Below are 16,963 nucleotides of genomic sequence, written 5' to 3'. Positions count from 1 at the left end.
TCTCAATAGACTGTTTGAAATCGACGCGAAGCGAACAATTGTTTTTGTTTACCGAAAGGAGAGTGTCTAACGCATTTGATATTAAGAAGTTTTATTTCCGAAAAAAAAAAAAAATGAATTATGCCAAATATTCTCATTTCCATATTTTGTATTTTAAGTATGAACTTAAATCGTTAACGAAACAAATAGCGTTAACGGATGGCGGGTAATGAATTATTAGTTTATCGTGGCCTGTAAAGTAAAACATATTCCATGTGATTCCAGTTCTCGAAATAAAACAATGTCCGCATGCTGAAATGGCTCAATAGCGTATACATGTGTATATCTACTCATATTCCGGGGGCGGGGGTACATTTAGATTTAAGTTATGTTTTTTTCCAAGCATAGAACGTGAGTTGATCCGACATAATAAACGGGTACTCAATTTAGAGGGGAAAAAACGTGTCTTGAAACAAATAGTTGAAGGCAATATAGCAAGTAAATAGACAACTGCGTGGTTTTAATAGACTGCTGCGATCTGTGCATTATGTCGAACACATAGTTCGTACAATGTGTATACCGGTACTCGGTTTGTGAATTAAACGCAAAGACTTGACGCCACACATGCAATTTATATTATGTAGAAATTAACATTTGAAGTACTTGTTTGATGCTTACTCTTAACATTAATCGCGTTGTTGTCGCATAATTATTCCATATTATATAAAGTGTTTTAGCTGTGTATGTTCTGATATAACATGGAAATGCATAATAGTCGCTAATTTTCTTTTGTCTTTTGATACATAGCTGCAAGTAAATGCCAAGACATTAACTTTTCTCGTAAGCGTTTCAAGTTTACGTACATGAAGTATATGTGCACATCTTTGTTCTTATAAAGGCGTGAACACATTTAAAAGCATAGTAGGGAACATTGAATACTTAAAATATACTATTTCGTACAATTATTGACCAGCAGGACATTGAATAGATCTGATATTCACTGGTAAAAAACGCCTAATCGTGACGCAGTTGATTTTGTTGTTTTCTGGCGTTTGTGTTTTTATTTGCAGGCATTTTTATTGTTGTTTCCAGGCGAAAGTGTTTTTTTTTCTTCAAGCGAGTGTATTGTTTTTTCACTTGTATTTGCTGTTGTTTCTTGGCTTTTTTCTGTTGTTTATTTTACGCGTTGTGTTGTTGTTTTCAGGTGTTCGTGTTGTTGTAATTCGCTTGTGTTTTTTTCTCCGTATGTGTTTTTCACCGTTTGTATTTTGTTGTTAGTATGTTTTGTATTTGTTTCAGACGGCGGTTACAGGTTTGCCCGGGAGAGTTTTCGTACTACAAGCCCGGATATGAGGTAATTGTTGGATTGTAATGTTCTGAACCGCGGTTATATTAAATATTTATATACACATCAACAAATGCGAAATATTTTAAATGCATGGCGATGAAAAATAATTGCTTAATATTTTTTTAATATTATTTTTTTAAGTAATCAATAAACACAACTTGTCAACGTTTGTGTTTGTTTCAAATAAACGAACAGAAGTGTTCGGTATTGATTTAATGTTTATCAAAGCAATTAAGCATACTACCATTTTTGAAATAGGTTTTGTAAGGTATCTTACAAGGTCAGCATGACATGATTAAAACAAAAGATGTGTTCAGTAAACGAGTTGCCATTTAGTAGAAAACAAATGCGTAATACACCATTGCGCAATGTCAATAAAAACTTTACAAAAACAAGTAAGCTTAATACATATATAGATAAACGCTATTAGACAAACGGATTTGCACTTTTAATGGAACTTAGCAGATTTTCGTTTTAAATGTCGTTAAATTTTGTATCGGGTATGCGTGTTATCATGCTTGTTTAAATATATAATACTTTCTTATGAGAATGTGTGTATTTTGTATGCTGTAAATGTGTCATTCTGTGAACATACTTTCTTATGAGAATATGTGTATTTTTTATACTGTAAATGTGTCATCCTTTGAAAAATTCCCTTTAATATACGGTTTAATTATGGTTTTTGAGCGTGTCATTGAAAAAAATTAATTCTGATGGTATCGTATGACGTGCGCGCACTAAAGCACGTTTATTCATTATCAGTGCATTTTGTAATTCCTTAATTGTATATATGCATATATTTACTATACAGTTGTTATTGGATGGAAAAGAGTTTAATTTAAAATTTTAAAACGTGCAGAATTTTAAATATGTCTATTAAGCTTTAAAATGTTAATTCAAATTGTATGTTTCACATTAACTTGTTTCATTACGAGTGAATAATGTCTGTTCTGATAGTCGGGGGATTTAAACGGATTTTTGTTATCATAAAATTATATATAAATTCTATATACTTGTAAAGGTCAGTGGGTCGTGGAAAAGTTATCAGTAATCTTAATGCAATTTTATGAATATATTATCCAGCAGAAAAATTGTAACGCGATGTATATTTACTACTCACAATTTATTCTTACAAAAAACAACAACAACAGAAACACACAGATGTAATTATATTCATGCCCATGAACTGGATTTCAATGTTAACCCAATTATAGATAAGTTCGCTGCAATTGTAAACAAGATCATCCATCAAACTAAAGTGTGTAAAAATTAATCAGCCCGGTGGTTATGTGAGCCGCGCTCTGTTAAAAGGGTGTTTAATGCATGTGCGTTAAGTGTTGTCCCAGATTAGCCTGTGCAGTCCACACAGGCTAATCAGGGACGACACTTTCCGCCAAAACTAGATTTTTGCTAAGGAGAGACTTTCTTAAAACGAAAAATATCATAAAAGCAGAAAGTTTCGTACCAGGTTAGCCCCTTTTTACAGAGCACGGCCCATGTCATCAGTTTTCAGGTTTAATTCTGATTAATTTTTATAACATACTTCTGGTATATTTTGTAAGAGGAGCATGCGGAACTCGCATACCCCCCCCCCCCCCTCTCACCCCACACATTGTTCCACCGTTAATTATCTTATCTTAAATCATATGCCGCTCGATTGAGTAAGCTCGCAACACTTTATATATTTAAAATGAGCATTTTGGTCGCATGATTGTGTTCTTTTATCACCATAAATTGCAAAGTAAACAGGCTGTCATTCCGTCATAAATATTACGATTTCCTTTTAATTTCATGTTACAGAGACACACTATATGTATTGGCAGCCTTATTTCTTTTTTTCAAATAAATAGTTTCACCCCTTTAAGATTTAACTTCCGTTTCTGTGCCTGCCTGACGACACTATTATGGATCGTTTAAGATTTTAATGGCGTATTTTACACAATATAATCATAAACACTATAATATTATGGATCGTTCTGTGTTTTGCAATCGCATTTTAACACAATGAATTATACACACTGCATCATAATGGATGGTTTAATGTTTTGTTATCCCATTTTAAAAGCAAATAAACTTGTACTTCCTTTATTAAGAGTGATTTCTTCAATTAGAAAAACCGCTCGTGATGCGGCTTGTGCATGAACACATTGTGTTCAGATTTGACATGATAATTAAGTCGCGTTCTGAGAAAACTGGGTTTAATGAATGTGCGTAAAGTGTCGTCCCAGATAAGCCTGTGCAGTTCGCACAGGCTAATCAGGGACGACACTTTCCGCTTTTATTGTATTTTTCGTTTAAAGGAAGTCTCTTCTACACGAAAATCCAGTTAAGGCGGAAAGTGTCGTACCTGATTAGCCTGTGCAAACTGCACAGGCTAATCTGGGACGATACTTTACGCACATGCATTAATACCAGTTTTCTCAAAACACGATTCACATTATATTCTTGTAAATGTACGTTTATATCTTGCAAAATAATAGCTTTGTTTTTTATCGGACTTATTCGCGAACACTCGATTTGAAGACGTGTCGTCTGCAATATTTATGTTCAATGCATTACTGAGCTTTTCCATTTTAATCATTATCTGTAAGCAATCCTTTTTTCACTTAGGTCACAAACATTTATCCGGACTTAAGGGGAAAATTCACCGTGTTTGGCTGTGATGAATAAGTTTTGGAACATTTTTTAACCGTTCAACAATGCATTTATCGTCAAATATCAATGTTTTGAAAGCACGTAGCTTTTGCAAAATTAAACGATTAACGTGAAGTGGCCCTTTAACAGCATGTTGATCATTTCAGGTAGCCTTAAATCTCGTCCAGCTGTGGGAAAACTCGACGACAATCAGCATACATGGCAACAACGGGTTGTGCGTGTCTGTCCGAGACAGGACTTACTAGTAAGTGTATTTTCCGTACCAGGGGTACATTTAAGTATACTTAAGGGTACAGGGGGTACACTTAAGTAGTACCCGCGTCGACAGTGACCAAAATAGCGTAAGTAGAACGTCTACAACTCGGGGAATGACCGATCACAGAAAGCAAGCACCATAATATAATATTATAGATATATGATAGACATTATAGAGAAAATATTACTGGTAAAGGCCGAAAGCTATCATATGGGAGCGTTAATAATACTTAGCATATATATGTACAGAATGGCACTCTCTAGATTAAGAGTCTCTGCACATAAGCTTAAAGTTGAAACGGGTAGATGGCAAAAACCAATAGCTATTCCTTATGAAGAAAGAAAATGTACTTTATGCAATGTCTTAGAAGACGAATACCACTTTGTTATGGAGTGTACATTATATACTGATGTAAGAAAAGCTTATTTAAAACCATGTTATTACGTAAGACCAAATATGTTAAAGTTTATAGATTTATTGACCTCTCAAAATAGCAATATAGTTAAAAATTTAGCTATGTTTATTTTTAAAGCATGGGAAATAAGAAATACTTATAATACGTATTATGATTAGGGTAGGACTTTTGTATATACTTATGCACAGCCTCTTGCTGTATATTGTCTTATAAAATATCCAATACTTTGCTTTACAATGTACCGATGTATTTTTGATGTCTATGATTCGAATGACCTGTGACTTTGTGTTTTTGCTTATTGTATTTGATATTTCATGTATACTCATGGGCATATTGCCTACTGTATTATCTAATAAACTAAACTAAAACTATAAACCACAAATGTAAACCATGGTACTATCATTGTACTGAGCATGCGGAACGGCGACAGAATACAGACGACTTGGTGGGGTCAATTTTCACTTTTAGCATTTATACACGAGAGCAGACTGTCGGAAAATTGTCCGCCGTATCGTCAACGCTGTAGAATAAAATACTGGAGGAGAGATTATTTGAAATGCATCTCTTTTAAGCGTATCAAACGCATACATAGTCATGGTTCTCAGAAAATTATTACGAACCGGGTAACAGCAATAAATTTAATAGGTATATGTAGCGAGTTATTTTTCTTACATCATATATTTATGGTAGTTATTTTATACCTGGTCCAGTAAAAAATTCCCCTCGCCGTTCTACATTTTAGTTATATGAGACAGGGGAGATCATTAGTACATTAACTTAATTGGAACACAAGAATGCTCTCCCTTTCTCTTACAGTTTTCGCGTTAATTCTGAAAAAGGCGTCAATATTGAAGAAGAGAGGGATGCATGGATTAAGGTACGTATTGCCAAACAAGAAATTAATCGACATTTTGACTAGTATCCATTTTCAAATTAACGGTTAATCTTCATAAACAGTCGGGTTTGATGCTACCTTATTTATTATATGAGTCGTGCTCGGTGAAAAAGAGGGTTTAATGCATGTGCGTAAAGTGTCGTCCCAGATTAGCCAGTGCAGTCCGCACAGGCTAATCAGGGACAACACTTTCTGCTTTTATTATATTTTTCGTTTACAGAGAGTCTCTTTTTAGCAAAATTTTAATTGAAGCGGAAAGTGTCGTCCCTTTTAGACGAGTTAATTGTTATTGTTACATTTGGGATTTTCCGCGCATGCGCACTGACTGGTTGGCAAAAACACTAGTTACAGTCACGTAAAACATGTAAAAAGGGCTTTTGTTTAGTCAATTAAACGATAAAAAATCCGAAATAAACATTACAACTCTTAAACAATAGTGCAAATATATCATATTTAGTACCAATAAATGTATATTCATATATATAATTTCCTCTTTATAAAATACAAATTAGTTATTAGCATCAGAGTAAACGTGGTCGGAAGACTAAATACTGACAATACCACACAACAAAACAATAAATTAGCCGTATTCTTTTGTAAAGTAAGACTTTAAAAAATGATGTTTCAAAACTTATAAAACATATATTAATTTGATTATAACTATAAACGGTGTGGATATTGTTATTGTTCATCAGCGACCGAAAGTGTATTATAAGGGGCGCATTTAATCAATTATAAAACAAAGCCATAAAAACGGAATACGTTACAATCGTTAAATGTTGTGGTAATTTACTTTTCCATAGAATGAATTTTCTGTTTCGTTTCCATTGAATGACAATATTAATAAATTTTAATATACAAATGGAAATAAAACCTGCATCTTGTGCAAATTGAACTGTCTTTGCATGTATATTAGTAGAGGGAAAATTAGGCTTCTGGGACAGAACCGTTTCCCAACCGTTTTCCATCCGTTTCCCATCCGTTTCCCATCCGTTTCCAATCCGTGTCCCAGGCAATTCTATATATAAATGTATAATATCTTTTTCAAGATATTATATATCCCCCAGGAAATTCTCTATATATATAAATGTATAATATCTTTTTCAAGATATTACATATTTCCGAAAAGTCAAGCTCGGGGCGGCATCCCATTCGCAAACGCGGCGGCTCGAGGACTTTTGACCACTACCATTATTCGTGCATTTTACAAAAATAAAAAAATAAAATAAAAATGACTTAAGTATTTTTTTTTAATATATAAAATGGATGACAAAACGGTACAAGAATTGATTCAACGGCGTATTCAGCAAATTGAAAATCCACCACCAAAGGTGCATCTAAATAAATTTTTACAAGACTTAAAATTTACACAAAAATTATTTAATTGCAAAAAATGCAAAAGCCATACATTTGTTAAAAACAGTTGGATTTATGATGAACGTGTTATGGATTTAGTAGATTTTAAAAAGAATTAAGGTCCATTTCCAAACCCTCACTTGGGTATGAAAATGACTATTATAAATCTATTAGGTTTTTATTGTCAACCCATGAATTAAACGATTCGGGATATCCAAGCCACTTGACTAACGACATGTCCCCGCGTTTTCTAATAACTTTTTCTATTCTATATACTTCTTGACTTGTTTTTTGAAGTTCTTGTTCATAAAACGTACCCTGTATTTCCTCATCATTATAATCAGTGATTTTATACGTTGGCGGATCTGTATATTGAACTTGTGACACTGTAAACACCTCCTCAGTCCATCTAGGTGTATATCCTTTTTCAAATATTCCCTTTTTCTTAGTTATTCTTACCTTATCGCCGACTTCAAATATTGGCTTACCGTACTTTTGTGGGTGTTTGGAGTACAAATTTACCCAAACAACACTTTCATTTTTTTTATCACTAGCATCATCAGGTGTCATTTTGATTGATGAATGCTTTGTGTTGTTATAGTCATTGACCATTTCATCTAAGACATCAACATATTTTTTGGTAGAGTTGGCTGAAAAGTATTTGAACATTTTTTCCTTCATTGTTCTGTTCCACCGCTCTACCACGGAACTTTTCTCTTCGTTTTCTGTGGAATACAACTTGACTCCCAACGCCATAACGTTTTTATTGTAGAACTCCTTTCCTTTATCGACCCACAACTTTTGAGGTTGTCTGTTTTTAAATATTTTGTTAAATGCTTTAGCAACCTCAACTCCGGTTTTACTCTTTAATGGAACAATCCATCCATATTTTAAAAATACATCAATAACTGTAAGCAAGTATTTTACACCATTATTAAACTTAGCAAAAGCTTGCATGTCAACTAAATCCGCAGCCCATATGTTATCAATGCCATGGGCAACGACTATTTTTTTTCTAAAACGTTTTACAACGGGTCTATGCAGTTCGACTGCGAGCTGATCAGACCATTTTATTTCTTTAGCCACGACTTTTTTTTCCCATTATAACCCAACCCAAACTTTGCCTTGGTAGATATTATCGGCTTTATTATACTACGCTCAATTTTTTCACGGAGTGTTGGGTCTTTAATAGCATCCATTTGTTCAAGCATAATTTGATCAGCTACGTTTCTACCTGCTGTATCTGGAAAGTGTTGGTAAGCTAAATCATGAAGGTATGCGGCATTATCAACTCGATCAACTGGTTTACTCCAGTCTTTATATGCGCCAGTTGAAGTTAATCTCTCGTTTAAATTAGTTCCAGGTCCTGCAAAGTTCATTCCTGGAATATGCATTTCACCGGGAAATTTAGCCCACGGAAGCTTGACTTTACTCGTCACCTTATTCAACGTCGAAACCAAGTCTCCGCCAGTTTTAGTATGCATTTTTACAAACTGTGTTTTAACACAACCGCAAACGGAGCACTTTCCGCGAAGCATTGGTTTATTGTTCTTACTGACAACATTTTTTACATCAACCGTTTCAGTTTTGCTTTTGCACTTTACACAATACATTTTTTTATGAAAAAATAATTTATATTTAAAAATGGAAGTTACAGATCTTTCGTGGAATGATGATATTTCAAAAAGATGCAACAGTAGACTTTTACCGAGATCAATACGAGGTCTTATTATTGGTAAAAGCGGATGCGGAAAAACTATACTATTGTTAAACCTTTTACTACGACCAGGATGGTTAGACTACAACAACCTGCTAGTTTTTGGCAAGTCGCTATTTCAGCCGGAGTACAGAATTATTAAGAAAGCGTTTGAAGAAAAGCTGCCTAAAGAAAAGATTCTGAAATTGTTTGCCAAACAAGACTATATAATAGAGAATGACGTTTCACCAGCTCTTTTAGTTGAATTAATTGCTAAAAGTTTAGATAAGCCAGCTGATATTGAATGTAAGTTTTTTGAAACGTCTGATGATGTACCTGATCCTAGAGACTTGAATAGCTCTAAAAAGAATTTAATGATTTTTGACGACCTTCAGTTGGAAAAACAAAACAAATGTGAAACTTATTACATAAGAGGACGCCACAGCAATGTAGACTGCTTTTATCTCGCACAAAACTACTTTAAACTTCCAAGACAAACAATACGTGAAAATGCAAACTTTATGTGTTTGTTTCCACAGGACATGAAAAATATTAATCACATCTACTACGATCACGTTTCAACTGATATGTCAAAAGAAGAATTTAGAAATTTTTGTAAAGTAGCCTGGGACCGTCCTCATGGATTTGCTGTTATAGATCTTACTAGTAAAAAAAATAATGGTAAGTATAGATCAGGATTTGACTATTTTTACATACCTCAATAATAAAAAAAAATATATATAAAATGGAACGAGTACTAGAACAAATGTTGGCGGAAATAAAACAAATTAGAATTAATACCAGTCCGAAAAATTCTTTTTACATTATATTGCAGGGTAATAGCTCAAGAATTTGTACTTCTTTAGGACCACCAATTCAACTAGATGTAGACAAAACATATGAAATGGCCTTAGTTAGTTTGGAGACCTACTATTCATTTCCAAATATAGACTCTTCAAACAATAACTTTCGCTATAGCCCTAACAACGGAAATGATTGGTATGATATAAATATTCCCGAAGGTTCATACGAATTGGAAGATATAGGCGATTACATTCAACGAATAATGAAGGAGAATAATCATTACAAATCTGCCACGGACGAGAACGATATAACCCTAGAGCCAAACGACAACACACTCAGAACAGTACTAAATATAGCAACAGATTATAAAATAGACTTTACACCAGCAAACTCTATAAGATCGGTATTGGGTTTTAATGCAGAAATATACTCATCAGGATATAATGAGGCAGAAAATATTGTCGAAATATTAAGTATTAGTAGCTTGAAAGTAACTAGTGATATAATTAGCTCATCATATGTTAACAATTCGACTGAAAACGTAATATACAGCTTTTTCCCTTCGGTTGGACCTGGGTATAAAATTATGGAAACACCAGCTAATTTGGTTTATTTACCTGTTAATTTGTCGACAATTTCGTCAATTGAGACAAAACTCATTGACCAGAACGGAAAACTTGTAAATATGCGTGGTGAAAATATTTTTATTAAATTTCATATAAAAGAAAAGTAAAAAAAGTTTTTTTATATCATATATAAAATGAGTCGTTTCGTAAATGTATCAGTAAATATTAGCGAAGGTCAGAAAGAAAAAATCAAAAAAGCTATTCAATCAGGAGCTCCCGTGTCTATTCGCCTATCACACGAGGATTTATCTGGAGAACACGTGCTAGCCCTCACTCAAGCACAGATTAACAAAATGACAAAAGCTTACCAAAGTGGTAAAGGAGTGACGATTAAAATGTCAAAAACACAAATAGAACACAACAAAACAGTTGAAGGGGGATTTATTGGAGCTATTTTGCCGATGTTGGCTACCGCGGGTAAGTTTCTTATGTCAAGCGTTTTACCAGGACTTGCAACCGGTTTGCTAACCGGCGTTGGAGCCGCAGCCGGTAGTAAAGTTGTCGACAAAATTAGTGAATCGGGTGTTTTGTATTTAAAGAAAAACGGAAGCGGTTGTAAAGTAATACAAGCAGGTAAAGGATTGTATTTAGCTCCGTGGAAGAAAGGTAGTTCGTTAGGACAGGGGCTGTATCTTAAATCTGGAAAAGGAATGTACATGAGAGCAGGATCAGGATTGCTACTAGGACCGAATTCACCATTTAGCAGTATTCCAATACTAGGAATGCTTTTATAAAAAATATTCACATATATAAAAATGCAAAGATATAGTATGCCACCAATTCACAAATTTATTCACAAGCATAAACGACCAACACCAGCGTCAGTTAAATGGCTGCCACACGAGAATCTTGCACATCCTGCAAAACAACTGAATGGTAAATGGATTATTTCGATGCAGCAATCGCTCACTATTAAACCGAAAGAAGCACTTCCTATTAAATTAAAAATAGGTTTACGGCTAGTTCAAGGTGTTTGTTCGGTATCGCTCAAACAAAGTTTAAAGGAAAAGAGATGTAGTTTACATGATGGAATTATTGCTGAATCTGTTGACGACATAATTGTTACAATTCAAAACAACAACTTAGACGTTGCAGTTGATATTGTTGAAGGTGAATCTTTTTGCTTTGTTACACATCAGTCGCTTTAAAAAATATTTTTTTCAAATATAAAAATGGAGTACAAAGAGTCAAAATGTATTGCTAAATTATATCCATCTTTACCACCAGTTGCCGTTCCGTCGGCTCCTCCAGAACCGACTAGCGATGAAGGAACTGCTCAGTCATACAGGCTTCAAAAGATAAACGAAATTCAAAAAGAAATTGCCACAGAAAGAGACAAGCGTGCAAACTTGTCTAAAAAGTATCACAGAGGAGTGAGAGTTATAGCAGGAGTGGACAACGCTCTTGTTGTTTCTTCAATGGTGCTAGGTGCGGCGGGGATAGGAGTATTGAGCACAATCATTGCGGCACCAGTTGCAATAGCAATGGAGGGAGCTGCAATAGGTATAGGACTATTGTCTATCATTGGAGGTCAAACCAATAAAAAGCTATTAATAAAAGCTGAAAAACACGAAAAAATTAAAACACTTGCAGAAGCAAAATTAAACACAATAAGTGATCTTATATCAACGGCATTGGCAGACGATCAAATTTCCGATAAAGAATACTCACTGATTCTAAGTGAACTAAACAAATTCAATCAGATGAAAGAAGAAATAAGATCTAAAATAAGAGTAGGTATAGACGAGGAAACAAAACAGTCCCTTATTGCGAAAGGACGTGAAGATGCAATTTTGTTGTTTCAAAACACGTTTAGTAAATCGAAAGAAAAACAGACGAACACCTCTCAATCGACGTAATTTTTAACGTATAAAATTACGTCTCAATTCACGTCAAAAATTACGTCTCAAATCACGTCTAAAAACATTATTATTTCTATTTAAAAATGTCGTTTTTAAAGATAACAGATCCGGAAAAAAGGGACTCCATGGTGCATGAGTATCTTATGTTAAGAAATAAAATTCGTCAAGACTCTTTATCTGAAAAGCTAGGAGACATTGATCAACACATAGAACTAACAAAACTTTACAAACCTATCACCGATTCGCAAAGAGAGTTAAAAGAAGCAACGTCAAGTGCGATACAAGCACTGCCAGCAGCATTAGCAGCTACAACACCAAATGCCATTACTTTCCCTCAATACCCAAGCATACAAGCAGAAGAGGATAAAAGACCGAAAGAAACATTAATAGAACTAGGTTCAATAGCAACTGAATACTTGAGATCGATGGCAGGCAAACAATTAACCGATAAAACATTTGGACTGTATGATAAAGGTGGCGCTTTTTATATTGGAGATTCAGAGGTAAAACTATCTGGAGATGATATAATTGTTGGAGAAACAAAATATAATGGAACCCTAGGACTTTGGGAGCTAATAACATCGAAATATCCTGATTCCGATAAATATACTTCACAAGACATTGACTCCTACAAAACAATTTTACTAAACACCAATGCTATTGTGAATCCTGACAGGGGAAAGGTTAAATCAAGTTCTGGAGAAAAGTACAGAAAAATTATTAAACCAATCTATGAAGCATATTTAAAACCTAAAAAGACACCCAAAATAATGAACTTATTCAAGAAAAAAGGAGAAGGAATAGCGTTAATGCCTTCTGATCCAAACAGACTCGTTGAAATGCTTACATTACGAGTTAATAGTTATAATGCAGGTAATACTGGAGTAAAAAATGAAATCATAGACATAGCCGATGAACTGGTGAGACAAGCGGTAATAGACAAAGAATATTATAAAAAATTAATGTTACGTATTTAAAAAATGATTGTTAAACGCAGGTATAAAAAAAAATACGTTATCGGCGGTTCTGGAATGTTTGATACCGTCTCAAATTTCTTTAAGCGAATGGTAGGATCAACGGCTGCGAAAACTGCTGCAAATGTCGCAAAAACGGTGGCATCAAAAGTGAGTAGCGCGTCGAAAACAGAAATAGGTAAAACGGCTATCGAAGCCGGAAAGTCGGTTGTAAAAGAAGTTGGTTTAAAAGCTATTGATGTTGGAAAAGATGTAGCTATAGCCAAAGCTAAAGCTTTGATTGATGGATATAATGCGCCAAAAAATCACGAAGTAACGCAAGAATCGAGGGATGCGTTAGCGTCTCTCGTAAATATGGGTTCTATTAAAGAAACAAACATTAACAACTTGCTTGCGGGTTACGGCATCGGGGTGAAGAAAGGTACCGCAAGGGCAAACGCAATATCAATTCAAGATCTTGTAAAAAGGTTGAACACAGGATCCGGTCTTCGTCTGGCTTAAAAAAAAATTATTCTTTCTTATAAAAAGTAAGAATGTCGAGCGAAATATTAAATTTTACAGAAGCTATAACCGTTGATGAATCCATTGAAAAATATGAGTTTAAGGCGTATGAGTCTGTAAATGGTACGAATTTAAATTCACCGGGTACCATAAATATCGATATCGGGATGTATGATGTATTTGCTCATCCTGCGGAATCGTACCTACTCATTGAAGGTAAACTAACTAAAGCTAATGGGAGTGCATACGCAGGCACTGGCGTAGTATCGTTAACAAACAATGGGCTTATGCATTTATTTTCCAATATTACGTATAAGCTATCCGATCAACAAATAGAATCGTTGAATCATCCTGGACAGGCTACGACCATGATTGGATTGCTAAAGTATCCGGATGGGTTTTCAAAAGCGCAAGGACTCAATCAGCTTTGGACTAAAGATACGACGACAACAGCTGTATTAGCAGATAACAAAGGCTTTGATATCAGGCAGGCATACCTTCTTAAGAAGCCAACCACCGCGGGAACATTCTCGTTCGTTGTTCCGCTGAAACACATTTTCGGCTTTTGTGATGACTATGACAAGATTGTGTATGGATTTAAACATACGCTCGCACTTGTTAGAAAAACTGACGACGATGCCATTTTTAGACACGATGACGAAGATGCGGGTAAAGTAAGCATTGATAAATTGTCATGGTTTATGCCTCAGATTTTACCTGCAGATAGTGAAAAATTTCAACTGTACAAATGAATTGAATCAAAGGTAACAGTACCCGTTCCTTTTAGGTCTAGACATTGCGAAAGTATTGCAGTGCTGACACAGTCTACATCGTTCTACTGGAGACTAAGTGTAAGAACACCAACCGAAAAACCGCGATACATTTTGGTAGGATTCCAAACTAAACGCAGAAATACTCAAACCGCAAATTCATCGATATTCGATCATTGCAATCTTCATAACATGTACGTGACTGTTAACAATCAACGATACCCTGAGGCTGATTACAACTTATCTTTTCCAAACCAAAAATTCTCACGAGCTTACTATGAAGCGGCTAGATTTAGCGAAAAGTTTTATGGAATGGATCCGCTGGTAACACAGAGTAACATTACACCGACGGATTTCAAAGACCTGTTTCCTATTATGGTGTTTGATGTCAGCAAACAAAGTGAGCGGTTAAAATATGCATCGGTAGAAATGCAAATCCAGGCAACATTCAACACGCCTGTGACAGAGGGAACAGAAGCGTACGCAGTTGTTATTTCCGACCAAATGATAAAATTTACCTCTGACGGATCTAAAATGTATATAGTGATGAAATAATAAATTAGCTTAAGTTTTTTTTTTTTATATAAAAAAAATGAAGTACACAAAGAAAGTATTAATTAAAATGCTAGAAAGTATTAACGTTCCTTCTACGACTAATCAAAGTATAATGGAGTTAATGTTGATTGCAAAGGAAAACGGACTAGATTGGAAACGAGAAGATGTTGTTATACCAGAACCTAATGAAAAAAGACTGCGAGGCAGACCTATACAGTTTTCGCCTAAAGTAATTGTTAAGTTAACGAATGTTGAAACTGGAGAGGAAACAACCTATAACTCAAAATACCAAGCAATAAAAGCGCTTGGTTGTAATATAAAAAAGAGAAACAACGGACAAGTGGTAAATGGAATGAGGTATGAGGTTATGTTTTTATAAGCAAAACACATGCTTATAAAAAAAATTGAAATGATCTAAATATTTTTTTTTATATATATAAAATGAATAACAAAACTGTAAAAGAGTTGAAGAAAGCCGCAAAAGATCAGGGTCTGTGCGGATATGCGAAGCTCACAAAAGCTGAGTTGATAGCGAGGCTGAGCAGACACAACGATGAGGATTCGGGTGATGATGTATGGGAAAATGCAAGGGAGGATGCATGGGATAATGATGTATGGGAAAATGCGAGGGAGGATACAAGGGCTGAACCAGCTAAAAAACCTACTATGATAAATAGGTTATTTAATTGGGCTGTTAAACCTGTAAAGACTGCTGTAAAAAATAGCTATGATTGGGCTGTTAAACCTGTAAAGACAGCTGCAAAAAATAGCTATGATTGGATTATTACACATACACCAGAGCCTTTAAGAAAAGCAATAAGCGAAAAGGCTAATGCGTTTAAAGCAGAAGTCGAATCTATTTATAATAATTACTATAAGAAGCAGCAAAGAAGTGAAAGTGCCATTAAAATTAGTGAAAGTGCCATAGTAATTAAAGAAAGTAAAACTGCACTTAAACGTTTTGCAAGGCAATATGTTATTGATGGGGTTGAAAAAACGGATGCTCCAACATTTTTAGATATTGTTAAACCCGAAGTTGTAAAGTTTATGAGCAAACATCGTCAAATAAAAATGAATCTAGTGCTAGTGTGTGAAATGGAGCGGCATTCTATGGAACATGAAACTGGTGTAATCGAAAAAATACCCTTTGTTTCAAAAACTGAAATAGTATTGGAGGGAACTGATGTTGCTGAATTATTTACCCAAATGGTAGATAGAATTTTGGAATCGTTTGCAAATTTTCAAATGAAGGGAAGCAATTGGAGGCTAAAGTCCGTCATTAGACTGGAAATTAACACCGGTACGTATAAGCCGTTAAAAGGTAAATCATACATTCCATTGCCGAAAGAGTTGGCTGCTAAAAAGGCAATTATTAACATAAAAAATGAAGATAACGAATGTTTCAAGTGGTGCATCGCGAGAGCATTAAATCCTATTGTAAAACATTCCGAAAGAATAACCGAAGAATTAAAGAAACACGCAAAGTCGTTAAATTGGGATGGTATTAAATTTCCAGTTGCAGTGGATGAAAATGTAATAAGTAAATTTGAAAGAAACAACAACTTGAACATCAATATATTCGGTTATGATTCTAAAGAAATGGATATTTTCCCACTAATAATAAGTAAAAACAAAAGTGAAAAGGCTATTGATTTATTGCTGATTTCAAATGGAAAAACAAAACATTATTGCTTAATTAAAAATTTTAACAAATTAGCTTCAGGGCGAACTGAAACCAGTCACAATAAAATGTATTATTGTAAAAGGTGCTTAACAGGTTATCGAACAGTTGAGGGTCTTCAAAAACACAATGAATATTGTTCATTACACGGCGCACAAAAAATAGTGATGCCAGCAGAGGGAGCCACAGAGTATTTCAAGCATTACTGTAGATCAATGAGGGTTCCGTTTGTAATATATGCAGACTTCGAATCGTTTATCGAGCCTATTAGTTCTTGTAATCCGAATCCTGCGACGTCGTTTACACACAAGTTCCAAAAGCATACGCCTAGCGCGTTTTGCTATCACGTGGTATGCTCTGATGGCTCATTGTATAGTCGAGAGCCTGTTGTGTATTCAGCTAAGAATCAAACAGATGATGTCGCGCAATTATTTGTTAACTCAGTTGAACAAACCACTAAGGATATTTACAACAAATTTAAATTTTCCGCGGAAAAAATATTCACAAAAGATGATCAAGCTAAATACGATGCTGCAACCACATGTTGTATATGCGAAGGTGACAAAGGCAAGTTTAGGTTAGAAGACAAC

The 16,963-nt window shown here is 34.7% G+C and overlaps 1 protein-coding gene across 1 annotated transcript in view; it reads left to right on the top strand.

Moving 5' to 3' along the window:
- Positions 1 to 16,963, top strand: part of LOC127844082 (delphilin-like) — a 54,285-nt gene that overhangs the window by 13,873 nt on the left and 23,449 nt on the right. Inside the window, exons 6-8 of the mRNA XM_052374051.1 lie at positions 1,279 to 1,333; positions 4,129 to 4,226; positions 5,470 to 5,530. Of these exons, the coding sequence (XP_052230011.1) occupies positions 1,279 to 1,333; positions 4,129 to 4,226; positions 5,470 to 5,530 (214 nt within the window). The remainder of the gene's footprint in view (positions 1 to 1,278; positions 1,334 to 4,128; positions 4,227 to 5,469; positions 5,531 to 16,963) is intronic.

The sequence above is a fragment of the Dreissena polymorpha genome, chromosome 9, assembly GCF_020536995.1.
Source record: "Dreissena polymorpha isolate Duluth1 chromosome 9, UMN_Dpol_1.0, whole genome shotgun sequence".
In the NCBI taxonomy this organism is placed as follows: Eukaryota; Metazoa; Mollusca; class Bivalvia; order Myida; family Dreissenidae; genus Dreissena; species Dreissena polymorpha.
Note: the sequence above shows the minus strand (reverse complement) of the source record. Positions and strands in the feature narration are given on the sequence as shown.